This window comes from Spea bombifrons, chromosome 2 (genome assembly GCF_027358695.1).
Source record: "Spea bombifrons isolate aSpeBom1 chromosome 2, aSpeBom1.2.pri, whole genome shotgun sequence".
In the NCBI taxonomy this organism is placed as follows: domain Eukaryota; kingdom Metazoa; phylum Chordata; class Amphibia; order Anura; family Pelobatidae; genus Spea; species Spea bombifrons.
This window is the reverse complement of record NC_071088.1, coordinates 21,665,413-21,685,642: the sequence shown is the minus strand read 5'-3', so window position 1 is coordinate 21,685,642 and position 20,230 is coordinate 21,665,413. Positions and strand designations below refer to the sequence as shown.

Below are 20,230 nucleotides of genomic sequence, written 5' to 3'. Positions count from 1 at the left end.
GAATGTGCATGAGCAAAGCGTACGAGAAATGCCGCCATGTTTTTGTACGGAAAGAATCCATAGATGAACCTGTGTAAGTTTTAGTACAGATACACAGTCACACCGGTCTCAGAATACTGGCCGATACTTCCTGCTTCAACATAACGAGGAGATTAGTTTGCAGAGTGAGGAGATTTTGATTATTTTGCACAATATTTTGTATTTTTCAGTTATATGCTAGGTGGAATTATCTAAGGATTAATGCGTTTTGCATATTATGCTTTCCGGTTGTTTATTGCTGTATGTAGTGTTTGCAGTGAGCTGGTATTATAATGTACAATGAGTTGTGTTTATAGGGTTGTCACTTTGTGCAAAAGAACACATTGCCTTTCAAAGTAACACTTCGATCTTTTTTGTATAAAGAGCAGTTCAGCAGTAGGGCACAGATTATGGAGCATTCACCATCAATAGTCCATTGGTTTCCATGGTAACTGCTCTACGTTTAGCGCATTGAGCCGGGACTGCTCTCTGTAAATACAGTATCGTAAGTTTGGCGCAGTTCTAACCAACGTAAACCTTTCTGGGGTTTATTCACCAAATTGGGAGATTTCAGACCATTCTTTATGGTGTATTATAAAGGGCAAACACTGGCCCGACTTATATTTCACAGATTTATCTATGCATTTTGCAGGGCCAGATTAACTTTTCATTTATATATAAATAAAACTATTAATAATAATTTCACGGGCAAATGCCGTCTTTAACGAGTCCCTCAGTGAGCGAGTAAGTGCAGCGCATAGTATTCAAAGTCTCTTACCGGGTATGAAGTCCACAATCTACCAGCTTTGTCTTTACGTTAACTCTTTGTGACTTCTTTATTTTAATGATAAAACCCAGAACTGGGTTCAATGAATTGCACCTACTTTTAAGCAAGTGAATTTCTACATTGTATGGTTCTGGTAATTAAATAGTTAATATACTGTAGCGCAAGGTAAGACACTTCCATTATCTGCCATTATTTTTTTTTTTTTTTTTTTTTGTATATATACCCCATAATGACTTGCTGTCTTGTTGTATTTTCACAGTTAGCCTTATCTAACCAGAGCAAAGCAACTGAGCCGGCTTGGAAAATGAATTTGCTCAGATTAAAAGATAAAATATAAATATAATCTCTGAGGAGAGGCTAATCAGGGGATTTCTATAATGTCTTCCTCGCTGTGAAGGGCTCCAAAAATTCTTAATTTTTATCTCGTACTTTATGAAAATATATCCTCTGAGTGACATACTTTTAGCTAGCAAGCCTAACACTTGAGGTGAGGTTTATAAATGCTAACAGCACCTTCCAAAATCATAATGGAAAGATGTGCTTATGGTAGAACAAAGCATGGCGGGAATTGTAGTTACTTAACCACTGGTGAGTAGTTTATTTACAGAGTACCAGCAGATGCAATACTCCTGTTACAAGATAGAGAAGATGACATATATATATTATTTTTTTTTAATGTATTTATTATTATTTATTTATTTTTCTAGGGCAATGAGTGCCGAGTATTGCATCTCACTAAAAGATGTGCAGGAAGCCCGGGAGAGAATCCATGAGTCGGTCCATATGACGCCTGTGCTGACCAGCTCAAGTCTGGATGCGTTAGCGGCACGCAAGCTTTTCTTTAAGTGCGAGCTGCTGCAGAAAACCGGATCATTTAAGGTTAACATTGGTTAATAGTTGAGTTTAAATAATCCATGTTTTTTTTTTTTTGTATAGCCAAGACTTAATAAGAAACATCACGTAGCCATATTAGCCCAAGAGAAAAGATTCTTTAGTTGAAGTTGGTACCTTTTTATTGGGCCAACGTAGGGAAAGATTTTGGAACCTCGGAAGTCCATCTGAAGAACACTTCTAAGGTCATGAAAATGTATGGAGCCTTACATCTTTTTCTGTGTTGGCCCATGATGCAACTTCAACAATCCAAAAATTTCTTTCCACTCATTGGCTGCTTAAGCTGTCAGTCAGTGACAGTAAAATACATGTAATGAATCTGAGCTTGTGCTGGATCTGACTGGAGGTGCATGCAGAATCCCATGTGCATTCACAAAATAGACCACATGAAACTTTAAAGGGACCGTACACTTATCATATGGAGTGATGGCTGGAGCGTCCCTTTAAATACAGCTTTCTAGTACCAATAGATGGTAGGGGCAAAATTGCTTAGGTTGCTTTCTTATGCCAAATATATGCATTTCAGGTGTTGCAGTGTAAGTCATCTTACACAATTCCTGATACATCCAGTACAAATTACTACAGACTTTCCTAGTAATTGTGTAGACATTCGTTACATGATCCCACTGCTATGCAAATGAAAAATTATGGAATATAAACTAAATGTAACTAAACTTACCAGGAGATTTAGCAGGAGGTTGGTATTTTAAACACATTCTCTAGATATTCAACGAAAAGACCAAATGTAAGAACGCAGAATATTTAAACATACTTTAGACATTTTTAACTTGTGTTACTTTTGTACAAATACTTTTTTTGATATAATTCAGCCACAAGGGGGCAGCATTCAATCAAAATCATGCAGTACTGTAACGGGCCAGCATAGCAATTTATGAATAGACCTATATATGGTTTAAATGTTTTAAAGTGGGTTTAATATTATTGATTTATATAGCGCCACCATATTCCGCAGCACTGTACAATGGCTAAACCATACATAACAAGTAGTCATCCTATAAAAATTTGTAGATCATTGTGACACAGATTATAAAAACACCTCAAAAAACAAATACTGATATATTATTATTATTATTATCCTTTATTTATATAGCGCCAACAGTTTATGCAGCGCTTAATACAATACATAAATTCAAGGGATATGACAAGACAAGAATTGACAGACTAAGACAAACCGATACATTTGGTGGAGAGAGCCCTGCTCGCAAGCTTACAATGTAGTGCCCATTCCTCTCCTAAGTCCTGTCCTGGCAGTAATAGTCAAATATATTTCAAAACTTTCAGTAGCAAAAAGGGCATCTAGTTTTTCTGTGTATGCATATATTAACGTTGCCTGAGTTTGTTTATTATTTCTTTTTCAGATTCGAGGTGCATTAAATGCAGTTAGCAAGCTCCCTGCAAACAAATCCATGGCTGTTGTGACCCACAGCAGTGGCAATCATGGCCAAGCTCTAGCACTGGCAGCGAGGATGAGAGGTATAGCATGGGTTATATGTACTTATACGATTACAGGACCAAACGGACCCCTACCTATTGTATATTGATCTCACAGGCATTCCTGCACATGTTGTGGTACCAAAGACGGCTGCATCCTGCAAAAAAGCTGCAATCCGTGGCTACGGTGCCTTAATCGTGGAATGTGAACCTACGGATGAGGTGACAGTCTTTTCTTTTTTTATTAATTTCACAAATCAGAAAAAATGACGCCTCATTATACAATGATAGCACCCACCTAATGGATCTCAACATATATATTTTTATAATGTAGCAATCCAAAGACTAAACGTCATGTTCGGTTTCTTCAGGAGATGGAATCATCGAAACTTTGTGTCCTGAAAGTAAACACACAAATAAATGTCTTGATGGTCTCCGGCAACTTTCCAGGAATCTAAAAACATAGAATTAATGTACAATTCAACCCGAACTAATCATTAGGAAGTCCATTCAATCTATGCAGATAGATTTGGTCTGTACCAACATAGGTTCTGTGGTAGCAGCTGACCTGAGGTCACGTCCTAATAAAATAACTGGCTTTATTGTTTTAACCTTGGGTTATACTCACTCCATAGGTACCTCCATGTTGATTCTTTTTTTTTTATATATATAAATATAAGGGGGACTCCAACCAGTTCTTTGTTCATTTTCTTTACACTAGTAGACTACTGAAGATTGGCAGCCATTCACACTGCTATTTAAGTAAATTGGTTGTTTTTACACACACATTTGTAGAAATATTTAAAAAGGATACATGCGATTAAGAAATCATGATTAACAAGTCCCAAAAATCTATTTAATAAATACCGAAACCTGATCAGCTTGTCCTGCGTTCCTTCCTAATAAAGTCCCGAGCAGAGGTGGCGGCTCAGACTGTGACCATGACTGGTGGAGTGTTGGTGCATCCAAATCAAGACCCAGATGTGATTGCAGGACAGGGAACCATCGGCCTGGAAGTGCTACAGCAGGTACCGCTCTGGTGTTAAGACTATAAAGCAACGAAAGCGTACGTCTGGATTGAAGCTTCATAACGTTCTTCATCCTAATGCGTCTTAATACAGCGCTACCATCCGATGCAACACCGATGGCTTTTCATTGATTTCAGGACATTCATGAACCTTAAGTGTGTGGACTAAATAAATGTGAAAATCCTGAAGAACTAGATTTAAAAATACCATCTTGTCCTTTGTATTAAATTTAAAATGCAACAGGTGCTTTGTCTTAACAGGTGCCAGGACTGGAGGCAGTTGTCATACCTGTAGGTGGTGGAGGGATGTTGGCAGGAATAGCCGTTGCTATAAAGGTCAGTATATTTACATGGCTTCTGTCAAATAATGCTTATACTTGTCAGTGTCTGTAAAAATACATTTGTTAAAGCAAACATGCACCCTTAAAGCTGGGATTTATGCAGCCGACATTAAGTGTTTAATGGGACAAGACGGCTGCCTGAGACTCCTTGTTTTCTTTGTATATAGCAGGAGGGTTGTGTTTTTCTCAAAGTACCGCTATTCTTCCTGTTCCTATATCAATATTATTTTGTTTAAACTTATTTCACAGGCAATAAAACCAGAAGTGAGAATATATGCAGCAGAGCCTTTAAATGCAGATGACTGCTACCGTTCCAAGGTTAATGGCATGCTGACCCCTAACCTCCGACCTCCAACCACCATAGCAGACAGTGTGAAGACCAGCATTGGGCCTAACACATGGCCAATTATTCGGGACCTGGTAGATGATGTGTTTGTAGTCCGAGAGGAAGAGATTAAGGTAAAGTCGAGTGATTTAAAGTAATGGGAAGAAGAAAAGACAAAGAGTCAGGGGCCGTAGTGTAGGCTTTCTAAAATCCTACCAAAACGTCAGTCCGGACTAACCTATCCTCAGAAAAAGCAAACAATTTAAAATCCCTAGCCACATCAGTTAAAATTCAACCGCGAGAGGTTTCACCAACCCAAAATGTCAGTTTTTTTGATGATTCTGTGATTGCATAGTCCTTGTTTAAGCCGTTATACTTTTAGGCACTGCAATTTTATATTGGTACTTTAATAATTCTTTGGCCACATTACTAATAGAGCCAACCCCAGTAAGCATCACCTCCAAGAAGACCACCTTAGCTTTGCATGGTTTAATTGGTAATGACTGAAGAAGCGTCACCAAATTCACAATACGTTCCATATAGCTTTGGAGGAAGCTCGCTGGGGTGTGCCCTTCATGCCAAAAAGTCAGTGAACTGGAATCTTTAAGCCCAGTTTCTAAGAGCGTTTTAAGGTTTCATTACTTTGTCTTTTCCCCACATACAGGTTGCTACACGGTTGGTGTGGCAGAGGTTGAAGCTGCTCATTGAGCCAACCGCCGGCCTGGGTTTAGCTGCTGTTCTGTCCAGCCGTTTTAAAGATGTTGGGCATGATCTTCAAAACGTATGTGTGGTGCTGTGCGGCGGAAACATAGACTTGGGGGATGCAGACTGGCTGCGGGAGCCGCTTTGAAACCAAACAACTTTCAGGATGGATGATGTTGCAGATAAATTTATATCACAACAAACAAGGAAAATGTGTTTTTTTTGTCTTTTTAATCATCCCACCATTCACACAAAATAAATAGATGGGTCTCTTCCAAGGCACGATGAGGTCGTCATAAGATGTCAATAAACTGCATCAATTCAAGGACTTAGTCCATCTCCACTTCTGCTGGATCAATTGTATGTTCATTCTTTACCCAGGTTACAGGTGGACTCACGTAAGGATCAAAAGTCCATTTAGGATACACACGCTTGTACAGGTTCATTAGCACAGTGTCCTGTGATTTCAGTTGCCCATCAAAATGACACTTCATATGGCCATGCGTTCCTGGTTTAACAAAAAAGTTATCGGGGATTAAAGAGTACAACAGCTTTTTACAATAAATGATTTTTAACTAATTAGAGGCCGCAAACACGCAGCCATGATTCTTAGAAAGGACTGGACGTCATTTTTAACTTACCTAAAGGCTCCTTGATATGTCCTCTGCGGCCCCACTTTGTGCGCATCTCCACTGGCTTATACCATAGCACATCCTCTGCAAAGATAAAATACTTAACTCAGATGTAACATATGCACAGAAAGCCAAATCGCAGCAGTTAGAAATGCAATCTTCCAAATGATTACTGGTAGAAAACCTTTGGTTATGTATATGTTTTACATTTATTCCCATTCCAGTGGCATAAACATTAATATATACAAACCTAATGTGAAAAGATACCGTATTTGCCTGATTATAGACCGCACTCCCCCCCACACTTAAAAATATAACCATCTAAGTTACAATAAAGAACAATCTGTTTCAACTAAATAGATTATTGTATTGTTCTTGCCTATATTGAATTCATCATTAAAACATTCACATTGTGGGGTGGAAAGAGTATATGAACCCTTATTAGTCCACAACACAGCAGTCAATCTTTGGCATGGGTGGTAATTGTGTTATCACGCATGAGACAGCTCCAAGCTTGTACAAGGTTAGCAAGGCGAAGAATAATAGATCTGTGAGGTTACACTTAAACTTTCCAAACGCTCTCGAGTATCTCTTCCGTACACGTGAAATGAGCACGTACCTCTGTTGAAAAACATGTAGCGTACCACAGCCGTTTTCTTCAATATTTTGAATGGATGACCACTCAGCACAATCCTCTTGATGATGATTCTGTCCGGATCCACATTAAGAAGGGAACCTGTTGCCACCAGATCATGCATTCCTAAAGAAAAAGACAGAGGAGTTTCCTCACCGTCTCCTCGGAGCACGTGCAGAATTCCGTGTGTATAACATATACATAATGTGTGTCTATGTAAATATATCTCCCTCCACTCCGGCCAAGCTTACCGTTATCCCTCTGCTTGAATATGAGTATGGATGCTGGTGGGAATGTAATTGGCGCATACACAGTGACCACCACTGCCACACCGGAGGGCAGAAAACGCTCAGATTTGTGTTTATCCGCTGGAAGAAGAGACCAGTCACAAACAGGTTAATCACAAGCTTGTAAAAAAAAAATAAAAAAAAAAGTAGTGTAAACAGATCATAAATTAATCATTTAGCTGGCAGCATTCAAATGCACCCACCGTGGGGGTCTACATACTTTGAGTGATATAGTGTGCCTCAAAAGCAGGGGATTACTGGGGTATAGGGGCATCAATGTAACTAAACTAATATGTTGTGACTGCTCTTTTAAAGGGTAACTTAATACGCATTCTTTAAAAAGGTTAAAACCAAAAAATAAGTCCTGTAAGAAGTTGCAGTCGTTAAAAAGTAGTTTGTAGCAATCTTGTTAAACATTGTTTTCTTTCCTCAAACTGTTTGCTAACACGAAGAGCCGGAGAAATCATATGAAGAGGGAAAAGACGGAGCGCGTCATAGCATTTGCATTACATACCAGATGTATGCTGAGAAAAGAGAGGAGATGCCCGGAAACGCCGGAAGCCGCAGTGGAATATCAGCTCCTCCTTAGCTTCGATGGGCTCGCTGTTGCCCGGGTGTCTTCTGACCAGCATATTCACGACGGACATCTGCAAACACACACAGTGAGAGACGTGGCAGGGTCACCGTCCCCAAGATGTGAGAACATTGGTTTGGTTCACCACAAAAGCCTTTAATAGGCAGTGGGGTAACAATAATTAGCCGTACGTGGCTATTCTCCACTCGACAGCGCCATTGTGCTATATTTAAGTGTCTCGAAGACAAATTGATTGGATTCTAATAACCAGGCGATGACAACTAGCACTGGAGTCACAGTAAATTAGCTGGATTGCTTCTATATACCCACCTATTGTGATCAGCGATACAAAGTAATGCTTATTGGAATCCATTTACAAGACCATACTTTAAAATACAGGAGCGTTTTCTAAAAGGGAAGTATTTTGCACTCCGCCTGCAACTCACTTTTGTATTAAAATGCCCTCGATAACAACAGGGGCTTCAAGTCTGAGCTCATGCATTAAAAAAAAAAATTTAATTTTTAGTTAACAATTCTGCCTCAGACTATGTATTAATGCCAAAGGTGCCGTTTTCAGATTTTTTTTTATCTGGACTACAAACCAAGATTTAAAAATTCTGTATCACAGAGAAACTTACAGATGCAGAATCAAAACTCCACCCGCACTAAGTATATGAAACATATGGCTTCGATAAGCGTACATACAACACATAAATATACTTGCCTTTTGTTCATGAGGAAGAAGCGAACATAGGACGAGATGACCCCCTTGCTTGAAGTGCTCCATTGCAGAGACAGGAACGTTGTTGATGTGTACAGTAACATACCAGCCGACCTAAAGGTTAGAACGGGAATCTCTTAGATTTGGGGATTACAAGTGTCAGGCATCTCTAATCCAACATTCAATTAAAAACAAACGCATAGTTATAAGGCGCGCTGATGACAATCCATTGAGATGTTAGCGTGGGTAAGAATCATCGTACGATAGATGTTACTTCTGATTGTAATTACCATTGCTCCCTCATCGTCTAGGTCTCTGAAGACACGCTTCCTCGTTCTAAAGAAATCATGGAACTGGAAGATCCGGGCATAATCACTAGGTAGGTTCTCTTTGGCGTCCCAAGGTGAAGTACGAAAGCTTTTCAAGCCCCGATATTTCTGAAACCTGAAATACGGCACTGTTACATACTGATAAGACACGATCATTAAGTACACCGAGTTTTAGAGAAGCACAAACCTAAATCCCATGTTTTTATTCAAAATCCATATTTTATACACACATACTCACACCCCAGTATGAAAGAATACAGCTAGACAATGCAAATGAGATAAGAACTGGGATTAATATATACATATGGAGTACAGGATTGGACTCTGCAATTACCGGATATCTCACCTGACTCTAGCGGGCTGGTCCCGCGGCGTGTCCACTTCATCAGGAAACAACTCATTTTCACGCTGCAGCTTATATTTTTCAAGCATCTGCTCCTCCTCTACTTCATTAATGTTCTCATCATATTTGTCATCCCTGGTAGAGTCTGGGATGGTAACCGTCTCGCTCTCCTCTGGCTCATCATTACCACTCCCCTCATCATCCTTACAAGACACGGATAAACAGTTTTCAGATGGGGATGTTTCAAAAACATGTAAAGTGGAAAAGTTTTCCTGTTAATATCTAGACAATAATTGCTCCATGCACCTCAGAAACCGCTTCATCCATAGCGTCATCTTGTTCCTCCTCCATATCATCATCGTCGTCACTACCCTCTTCACCACTACTTTCTTCATCATCCAAGATCCAGGCAGCTTGATACGTGGATGTCCCTTTTGGAACCTTTCGGACAACTTTTACTTTTCCTCTTAAACAATCTAGAGGGAAGGTTAATTTTGATTATAAAATTATTCAGCCAACAGGAAAAATTCTGTCAGAAACGTAGAACGTGTGCATAGCACCCGGGTTTTATTCAGAACACTAGACCCAACAAAGCAAATAAAGAAAAAAATATATATATGGCCTTGGAAACACTAACATGGAAAGAGGGAATATATCCCACCATAACTAAAATTTACAATGGTGGAGCCAGCACTCACTGCACCTTTACGGAGTAGTCATGAGTTGCTGGATTATTCTCTTTACGGAAAGAGTACAAAAGTAATTCAGTTCATATCCTCATGTGGATCGCAGTACATTACAGAAAAGATTTCAAAATCAGTAGAAAAAATATTCAAACAGCGCGACTTGCAACAACAAAACAAACTCAAATGTGCGTCCATGTGCTGATGAAAGTCAGAAAATGTGAAAGACAAGGATTTATTGTAATAAGTAAGGCGCTCTACTGTCATGATGGTAGTCAGGAGGACAAATGAAATGAAAATCCCACCAAATAACTGCAATATAATGAATATGACCAAATGAAAATAAATTGCGGCTGACCTTCAGCCTCCTTCAGCTCCTCTTCAGTGGGCCAAGTCTGTTCCCCTTCCATAGGATCAGGGACAACCTCAGACTGTAAAGAATCCTGTGCCATGGGATCCACTTTCATTAGAATTTTGAGATCTTCTTCCATTTCTGCCAAGTTAGCATCGGCATTGTCCTACACAATATTGGAGAATTGTAAGCCATGTTAATTTTCTATTTGCTCCTTAGAAATGCAATTGTATACATTTAGTTTCTTTAAAATTTCAATTGACAAGCCGAGAAAAAGTCATACCTCCATTTCCACATCTTGTCCTTTCTTTGTCTTTGTCTTGTGGACTTTGGGGTTCAACGGATAGGGATCAGGAGGAGCATCAATCTGGGTCATCTGGAAGTCTCCATAGCCCACAATGTGCAATAGTCTGTTCACATTTAGCTCCCGGCCTCTGACGTAGCCAGACACCTTTAGGGTTCCTATCAGGCCACTTTCATCAGTCGGGAGGAAGTCTGCTCTCTGGGCAACCATGTACGATCGACGGCTGCGAAATGCAAGATGACGTTGCTTTTGAATGGCCATCTGCCTCAAGAGTACAGCCGCCTCCTGTTCTGTGTCCACTTGGAAAAGCTTTGAATCAGGGAACCTCTTCTCTGTAATTTTGCTCAGCTGTTTCTTTACATCTGTCCTTTTCTTAATTGGCAGCTCATTCATTCCTTGTACAGCAAGTACTAAAACATAACAGGATTTTTTTTAAAATCTATATTTATATAGTCAAGAAATATGCTTTCTTTATGAAGTGATCTTTATAAATGCATCTTGCATTAAAAATGATATTGCAACCATAAAGACTAAATAAGGGAGACAGAATTGAAAAGTATAAAAAAATAAAAGCAATGTGACCCCCTCCTCTTTAAATGAAGGGTATTTTTATGTACCGCGGGTTTACTTACCATAACTTGGAAGGCCCTGTGCAAAGAGGCAAGAGAGACAGTAGTCACCATAACTATCCCATCCGTCTTGTGAATCAAGAACAAACAGGAGTGTGTCAGCCACCTTAGCCAGATCCAGCACAGAATGTAGGTCATCTAACAAAAATAGGCAAAGAGAGGCATTTCAAGACCAAGCGATATGTTCAGAAGCTAGTTTATCAACCATCTCCAGAACGTATTTATCCTTAGAAGTAGTTCTAGAACATGCTTGAGCCCAAGGAACAGTTGTTGACCATTTAAAAAATTCAACCCACCCCCCAAACAAACCTGTCAACACATTCCAGAAGAGGTATGCCAATTATGGCTCTTGGTTAAGAACATCTAATAAGCAACCTATATTATCATCAATAGTTACTTAGCTGCCTTACACTACACTCAATTTTCATCACTATAGATGAAAATAGCATCACTATAGAGTTTGAGTGAACCCATCTCTTTAAATAGAAGGCAAAGCCCATACATCTTCATACCTCGGTTTGCTTGGATGAAGCACCATCTTTGCTTGAGTTTTGGGCACACCAGAGAAAATATGCCACCTCTTTGATTATCTTCATACACCACATCACCTTCATTGCTCTGTACCAATGTCACAAGGCTGCTGGTAAGTGTACCAGCATGAAGTGGAACCACCACAACCAAATGCGGGGGCCCATCTTTACTGCCCAGATTTCTCTTCTCTGTAAGGACCTGCAGTCGCAGTAGATGGGGAGAACCACCACAGAATTAAATACTAAAGAAACTTTTTGTGACATTTTGCTATCAAACTTCTGGGCTATTGAAAACATTTACCAGATTTGGAAAAAAAAAAAAAAGGTTTTCAAATAGCAAAACGCTACCTGTACTTATTGCCCCATAACATGCAGAAAAAAGCAAAAAAAACATTGGGTATTTCTAAACTAAGGACAAATAGAATCTATTTAGCAGTTTTTTTCATTAGTTTTTGCAGACGAGTAAAAGTTTTTTGTTTAAAAAGTGAGAAAAAGTAATTTTTTTTAACAAAAAATACCCATATTTTATCATTTTTTTTTTATAGTAAATTAGATGATATGATAAAATTAATGATATCTAAAGAAAGCCCTGTTTGTCCTGAAAAAAAACAATATATAATATGTGTGGGAGCACGAAATGAGAAAGAAGAAAATCACAGCTAAACAGCAACACTGAAAAATGTTAAAAGAGCCATTGTCCCACAATATACTACGAGTAAGAAACAGTATTGTCCTTAAGGGGTTAAAAATGTAGCAGTCACCATAAATTCTGCTTAATCCGTTCCGCTTTAAAGGGAACCTTAAGAATCATAGTGCTCAAAACACATGAAATACTCACAGCCTCCTTCCGCTGTCTACGGAGCTGGTTAGCTTTGTGTCTCCTGTCCAGCTTGCTCAGGTCTTTACGCAGCTTTTTACCAAGGGCTTTTGCTGGAACTCTGCCTAAAAGAGAAAGAAAAATACAAAATAGGATGACAAGATATTAAAATATTCTACAACGACAAACAAGCAAGAAAGTAAATCCGATTATATTTACGGAAGGAATGTAGAATACATTTTTGCTGATAAGCATAATTCATGTTGCCATAGCCGGGAAGTAAAGGATATAAAATATATTTAAAAATTGAAAAAAAAGTAGTGGCCAACCATTAGAGATGTAATTCAACGGAGATTGGATATACATGCTATGGAGCAGTGTGACTGGTACCTTTTACCAGCAGACAATGACCATTGTTTATATTTATGAGATATTCTCTAATATAATGCTAGAGAAGTCAGCAGTTGGCTTTTGAGTTGGACTCTTGAGTCTGGGCAGCTGTTACGTTCTTGTAACTGTAATTATAGCTCAACGACTGTTGAAGTGGATGAGCCATCAGTGGCAAGACTTTGATTTCAATGGTGGCTCAAAAACATAGCGACCTCAGCAGATACAGGGGCTGGTTCATAGGGATCGGCTAGTGCCCTTGATGGACAAACGCATATTAAAGTCGCTATGACAGCCTGCATGCTCCTGGGAGTTCTAGAGAATCTGTTCCGAACGACATCATTGGCAGATCACACAAGTGAAAATTATCGATTGAGCTGTAATTCAATCTACTACATAACGACCAAGATATACTAGAGGAATGTATATTTATTCCGGTCATTGCTTAAATAAGCGGAAATAGTTATGGATCGCGAACACCTTTACACAGATAGAAATATGGAATACCACACTGTGCGAGCATTACACCGGTATATAGAACCGGCGCCCTAATACAGCAGAACTCATAGCCCTTAATGCAGGGGACGTGGTATAAAAATAAATGGCCCATAAGAAGCACAGGACACGGGTGCATACGGTATATGTGATGGAGCGGGAAGGCTGCAAGTGTAACGTTTAGTAATGAGAATCGGGGCAGACGGGTAACGTCAGAAGCATGTCTGATCCCCGGCCACAACACGTGGAGCTGCTGGATCATTGCGCCCGCCTGACAGGCACCTCTGAGCTAACGCTGCCGCGCGTTCCCGGCTCACCTTTGTTTTCCCTATCCTGAGCACCGCGACCTCGGTGCCTCCCGGTTTTATGTGGTTTGTTCGGCTGTTTAAAGGACCCAGGCCGGTGAGCCGCTTGTTTATCGCCCGCCGCCATGATACCACGAGACTTCTATCCACGGCATGGGAGTTCCGGAGAGACGCAGACCCCGCCCAACTGAGGGCGGAAGCTGTCAGCCCTGCCCTCCTCACAAGGCCGTTTGTGATGGAAAGTTCGGATCATTAAAGTGAATCGGATCATTTCAACTCGTTCACTGAAATGATCCGATTCATGATCCGAATCTTCGGATCACTCAGTGTGGCAAAGTGCCGCCCCTTCAAAAGTGCCACCTGGAGCAATTGCCCCACTCTGCTCGATGGTCGGGCCTGCCCTGCTCCTTTACCTCTAACTGCACCTTAAGTTAACTTTATTAAATCCATTAAATTAACCCTCAGTCCTCAGCATTAAATTAACGCTTAACACCCCATCCACCATAACTGTCCCTAAAATTAACCCTAAACACCCCATCAACCATAAATGCCCCTAAATTAACCCTTAACAGACTGTATCAACAATACCAATTTATTAGGTCATTTATCTGGAGTACATGCAATTAATTTTGGGGCAGTTATGGTTAATTTTAGGGGCAGTTATGGTTGATGGGGTCTTTAGGGTTAATTTTAGGGACAGTTATGGTTGATGGGGTGTTTAGGGTTAATTTAGGGGCAGTTATGGTTAATGGGGTCTTTATGGTTAATTTCAGGGGCCGTAATGGTTAATGAGGTGTTTAGGGTTAGATTAGGGGCAGTTATGGTTGATGGGGTATTAAGAGTTAATTTAATGCTGATGACAGAGGGTTAATTTAATTAATTTAATAATGTTAACTGAAAGTGCAGTTAGAGGTAGCACTCTGCCTCCCTGATATGCCTTTTAACCCCCTTTATGCCACTCTGCCTCTAGAAATGCCCTTTAACCACCCTATATGTCACTTTGCCTCGGGTGGAGGCCGGCGTTCATGAAATTAAAGGGGCCGGCGTGCACGCACCATGCCACCCAATGGCCGTGCCTCAGATCTTCGTCCCACCCCTTTTAAGACATGGGACAAAGTGCTGAGGCACGGCCATTGGGCGACGCGGTGCGTGCACGCCGGAACCTTTAACTTCATTAGGCGCCGGCAGCCGGAGGAGGCTTTCAATCCCGCTTGCAGCCACTCACCGGCTGTTTTGAATGTTGGTCTGCCGGCCACCCAGTATCACCGGTATCCCGGGGGGCCAGTCTGGCCCTGCATGCAGAGTGGTTAATGAGGACAGGTTACTGATTGTATTTAAGTCTTTTCACATATTGCACGGAAAACTGTGAAAAAAATGCATTTCTAAAACATCTTCCACACGTTTTAAAACGATATTCCTAAACAGCGTGTTCCACACATGAATGTGATTTCACAAGAAAGCCCGAGCTGTCCCAAAGAAAAATACAATATCTTATTAGTCTCAGTCTGCAAGTTCTATTTCAGTCAGACGCTTTGAATGTACGGACTGAAAGAAGTGCTGCGGAAATCGCTTGGCGCTATATAAATAAAACATTATAATATTATCGCAGATCAGCAGACCTGGGAACTCTCCGGGTTTCACCCAAAGCTGTCGGGGGAAACACATCGCGCCTCAACGGCAGCCTCAGATCCGAAGCTAAGAAGCGAGTAAAGTCAGACGGCAGAAAATAATCACCGGAAAAATAATACGAGTCAAAACACTTTAATCTGATCCATTTATTGCAGACCCAACACAAACACCAACATGTCAGACCTAGAAACCACTTCTTCAGATTGTTTCTCTCATCGATGTAAACGCAATGATATTTTTTATAAATACTAATTTATGAATATTCAAATGATGATTGATGACAATTTATTTGCGTTTATGAATAAATGGATACAAATGGATGTTATGCTGTGTTACTTGTTGACTCAAATGTAACACAACTTGTATTGTCCAATCAGAACCCAATCACGCCGTCTCTATGTACATGAATATTAGCTGTTTCCTTCTTTTTTTTTTTTTGGTATTCAAAGATACGGCAGTTAGCTTCTCTTGCACATATTACGTCACAATGTTACTGCTCTCCGGAATTCTCTGTGATGTCAGAGGTCTGTCTGCTCAGACACAGACACCTGAGCCTGACTTTCACATTTTGCGAGAGAGGATAGAGAGAGAGTTGTTTACTCATCTGTGAGAATGGAGGAAGCTTTACTCATTTTTTTTCTGTTAGTTTATTGGATAATAAGGCGATTTATTCCAAATCAGCCTCATGTCATCATAAGGAGATATGCTAAACGCCACAAGAAATACCATCTTAAAGAAACATCTAGTCAACCTCCTTCAGCCAGGTAAGAGAGGATCATGTTGGGGTGATATATTTGGAAAAGGGAACCTTAACGCCTATTACTATAATTATTATTTATTGTTTTATATATATATATATATATATATATATATATATATATATATATATATATATGTCCATAGCTCACTTTCTGTGCAGCACATAGAAATAGGAGATGCTTTTAAGTCACTAATAGTGTTCATCAACAATTATCACAGGATCCCCTTCATGCCCTATAAAATGTACAGCTTTTAATTTTTAAAAACATCAGTTATTGTTATCCAACAGGATGCCCGCTGTGTCCTCTGCTCCAAGAGAGCCTTGAATCTTCTATGCTCTGTAACAGTTTCTCTCTCTCTCGGAAGTCAAATTGCCCCCAAATGTTCGGATTATATAGATCATATATAGATTTCATAGCAGAAACAGGTTTCATCTTTACAATAATCTTTTTTTTCTTTTTCATTTAGTGTCCTGACTTGTAATCGAGACCCAAAAACACCAGGGAGACTTTACGATTGCATATTTAACAGGAAAAAAGGCAAAGTAGAGGTAAAAAGAAGGCTGGTTACACCGATCCCGTGGGAGAAACTTCGTGCCCGATTTCCTAGGTAAATACTTTGATCAAATATAGTGAACTATTTAACAGACACAATGTTGTTTAAAACACCCAACTCACTAAAATGAAGATCATAAAATAGTGCTTTACCTTATTTTCTTTGGCTTTGATGTTCATTTGTTTCTATTACTATAGCCCATTGATCCCACCTCATATCCAACGTGGTGGGGAACGTCCGCTGGTGCCTTCTGCCCCCACAAAGGCTTCTCCCGCTAAAAGCTGTTTTGGAGCAGCCGTCTTCAGAGGGAGTGCAAGCGAGGAGAACAAAAGGTAAATTTAGTACGAAGCATAAAAGACTAAACTTTATAATTATTTAACTTTCCCTGCTTCTTAGTGTTCTTCCGGCATCCCTGTGTGCCATATTATCACTATTATAAATGGGGTAATACCCTGGTATTTGTTTTGGCTTTGCAGATGCCCACACGACTTGCCCTTTGAGCCGAAATTACCATCTCAACGGCCTAAGGTCCCAATGCAAAAGGATTCCATCAATGAAAGTACCCAAGACTGTATCATAGTCTACAGCAAGTCCACCAGTGAAACGGCCCAAGACCGTATCAGAGGCTACAACAATTCCACCAGTGAAAGAGCCCAAGACCGTATCAGACGCTATGATGATTCCACCAGAGAAAGAGCCCAAGACTGTATCAGACGGTACAATGATTCCATCATTGAAAGAGCCAGGGACTGTGTCAGACGCTACAATGATTCCATCCTTGAAAGAGCCAGAGACTATATCAGACGCTACAATGATTCCATCGGTGAAAGAGACGGAGACTGTAGCAGACGCTTTACTGATTACATCATTGAAAGAGCCAGAGAGCGTATCATGCGCTACAACTATTCCATCATGGAAATGGCTCAAGACTGTATTATGCCCTACGACGATTCCTTGCGTGAAATAGCCGAAGGCTGTATCAGACGCTACGATTCCATCAGCGAACAAGACTGTAAGTGCTGTTCTTTACATGTAACATAATACCTTTACAATTCCAATAATCAGACATCATTTTACTGACTCCTGAACAAATATCTATCTCAGCTTTTTTATATCTGCATAATCACTGCAAATGACATCATCATCGCACCTACGATTTACTAACCACCAATCATTTATTCCAGATTACCAAATGTTGCCCTAGTGCTGCCAAAACCACGTGCCCGCCTTGCGCTTATCAGAGTAAAACCTGTCAAGGAAACTCATCGGATGTCATCGGTGCCTGTGAGAGATCAACGTGGACGTGGTTCAGCTAATAGCGCAAACAAAAAAAACCACACGAGTACCTTTGTGATAAAGGTGCTGCAGCATATATATCTGTGTTATAAGTAATCATTTAATGTAGAATAAAAAGTATAAAATATTTAAGTCTTGAGACTTTATGTTCTGAAAAGAAAATTGAAATGTTCCATGTGTGTCACAACATCAAGTATACAACACTGATAATCAATATGAATACTCGACTCTTCCTCCCTGTAATCTATATTGAGTACATATTTATGTATGTGTGGATGTTAGAGCGAAAGTGTATGTGTACATGTTAGCATGAATGTGTGTTTGCAAGTGTATATGTGTTAGCGTGTAAGTGGGAGTGTGTGTGTCAGCATTAAGACTTGGGCGCCGTCTTTGTGAAAAGAAGAAATCTTCGTATTCCACAATTTATTTTTGTCCTGTACACCTAAAGCAACCGTTCTGAGGAACTTGAATTGGGAGGAACAGGGATTTCTTTCTCCATGGCAAAGGGTAGGACAAGTTACACCACAGAGCAACTTGGTCTGGTCTCCCGGCTCCAAAAGTTTAGCCACTTAAGGACCAGACTGTGTTTTTCATTTTTTGTACCCTTTGGGACCAAGGCTGTTTGAACACACTGGCACACGTATTTAGACACTCATGCTAATTAGATTTCTGCATTGGTATTCGGGAGAACATGAGTGGTGCATTTTTGTTGTTCAAACCGATTACCAAATAAACTAATATGGCGGCTTATAAGCGTACAGGACCATTAACTCCTGGAACCTCCCCAGGCGAAGTTTAAGCGCCAGGAATTAAAGGTCCTTATGAGCAACTCTATTAGTCACCCGCACTGAGCTCCTCTGGCATGAACCAATGAAAGGAAGCTGCCCTTCATTGGTTGATGCCAGAGGAGGCCCCTGCCGGCCACCAACAGAGTCGCTTGTACGGACCTTAACCCCTTAACACCCATTGGAGGGCCTTAGAAAGCTTAGAAAGAAATCAATAATTGTCTCCTAAACTTCAATGGTGTCGTTGAAATGCCCCGAACACCCACCCCAGGACACACCACCAGACATTGCCGCTCGCAAGATGACGGCGCGTCATTAAGTCTTAACTATTTTAAAAAAATCCTACTCTATAGGGTACCAATTATGGGATGGATGTGGCCCTCTAGAAGAAAAACAAGTGTATGCAGGATATGTCTAATTAGGGGATGTTGGTGAAGGGTTACAGAGGTGCAAGAACTAAAATTTCTAAAAAAAATTGTTTGGTTGCTCTGAAACTGTTTCTATTTTTGGTCTGCCGTTAAGATATACATTCAAGTAGTTTTAATACTGCATTTCCTGAGCGCTATGTCCTTTATTCCAATTTTTTTGTTTTCTTTACCATGCCATCACTCATTTTTGTGCATGTTTCTATGGTTTTAAATGAAACCCTTATTTGTACTTAAAAAAAATTGTATAATTTGCATAGGTAAACATGGAAAAATGGATTCTTAATTAAACCCACATATGCAAATAAAAAAAAAATAAAGCTCCTGGACTGAAGGGGTTAAGCGTTTCCCTGTATCATACCATTATCATACCATTAACCTGTCTATGTGTCACAATAGCACAAACACTCACCTGGTTTTTAAAACACGCCAATGAAATGGTAATACGTCGCTAGGCTCGGTTCTACAGAGGGAAAGGAAAAAAATGTATTCTCAACTTCTATCTGGCTCACTTATTTTTTTGAGACTTAAATTAACCAAATACAAATCCAAAAATACAGGTGTGTTGCATGCACATAAATGCTTAAAATGGTGTCAAAGAAGCAACTTCTAGAACACAACACATGCATAAAATGCTCTAAACTGTCAGAGGTTGACTGCCTCCCTACATTAAGAGATTCCATAACACTGACAGATCATCTCACCAATATTAAGTGATTTCATCTCATTTAATGTCTGCAGGGCAGGCCCCTTGGCCAGCGCTCCACACTTACGCATGCTATTTTATTATTATTATTATTTTTTAATAGCGTTTTTGTCACAGAGAGCGCATTGCCACAATTGGATGTAGCCGGCCAAACCGGAGGTCCCGTTGGTCGGCTACATCCAATTATGATAATAATTATAATAATAAAAAGAACAAATAAAAATCATTTAAATATATAAAAACCCATTCGCTTTCCGTTCCCCGTCTCTTACTGGTAACCATACGGCCCAACATTGTAAGTGGGAGGTCTTTCTTTGTTCTAGAGGGCGTGGTTAGAGGCGGGGCTATGAAACAGAAAAGTTACTCCAGTCATGACTTTTACATAGAGCGCCTGTGTATTCCGTCACGCTGCTGCGTTTTTTCATTCATTTGCTTTAGATACGTTACATTGGCTTTAGTTAGTGTGACGGTAATTAGCGGAAATTTGTTCGCTAGGGTTAGGCAGGGGTT

At 40.0% G+C, this 20,230-nt stretch overlaps 2 protein-coding genes across 3 annotated transcripts; one reads left to right on the top strand and one right to left on the bottom strand.

Annotated features, from left to right (window-relative positions):
* Nucleotides 1–28: 28 nt before the first annotated feature.
* On the top strand, nucleotides 29–5,755 carry SRR (serine racemase). Of its 2 annotated transcripts, none has more exons than XM_053457094.1 (8): nucleotides 29–73; nucleotides 1,513–1,684; nucleotides 3,076–3,190; nucleotides 3,267–3,370; nucleotides 4,057–4,176; nucleotides 4,437–4,511; nucleotides 4,766–4,975; nucleotides 5,506–5,755. In XM_053457094.1, exons 2-8 carry the CDS (start codon nucleotides 1,517–1,519, stop codon nucleotides 5,689–5,691), a joined length of 978 nt encoding a protein of 325 aa, XP_053313069.1. In that variant the 5' UTR covers nucleotides 29–73; nucleotides 1,513–1,516; the 3' UTR covers nucleotides 5,692–5,755. The 2 variants fall into 2 exon arrangements, with proteins under 2 accessions (XP_053313069.1, XP_053313068.1); XM_053457093.1 differs by lacking the exon at nucleotides 29–73 and adding an exon at nucleotides 103–164.
* On the bottom strand, nucleotides 5,715–13,729 carry TSR1 (TSR1 ribosome maturation factor). The gene is made up of 15 exons (XM_053457092.1): nucleotides 13,578–13,729; nucleotides 12,400–12,503; nucleotides 11,544–11,760; nucleotides 11,035–11,169; nucleotides 10,382–10,812; nucleotides 10,105–10,264; nucleotides 9,370–9,539; nucleotides 9,067–9,266; nucleotides 8,682–8,835; nucleotides 8,395–8,505; nucleotides 7,611–7,743; nucleotides 7,061–7,177; nucleotides 6,795–6,935; nucleotides 6,185–6,259; nucleotides 5,715–6,051 (listed from the first exon to the last, which is right to left on the bottom strand). The coding sequence occupies exons 1-15, from the start codon at nucleotides 13,690–13,692 to the stop codon at nucleotides 5,873–5,875; spliced, it is 2,442 nt and encodes an 813-aa protein (XP_053313067.1). The 5' UTR covers nucleotides 13,693–13,729; the 3' UTR covers nucleotides 5,715–5,872.
* Between the last annotated feature and the right edge of the window lie 6,501 nt (nucleotides 13,730–20,230).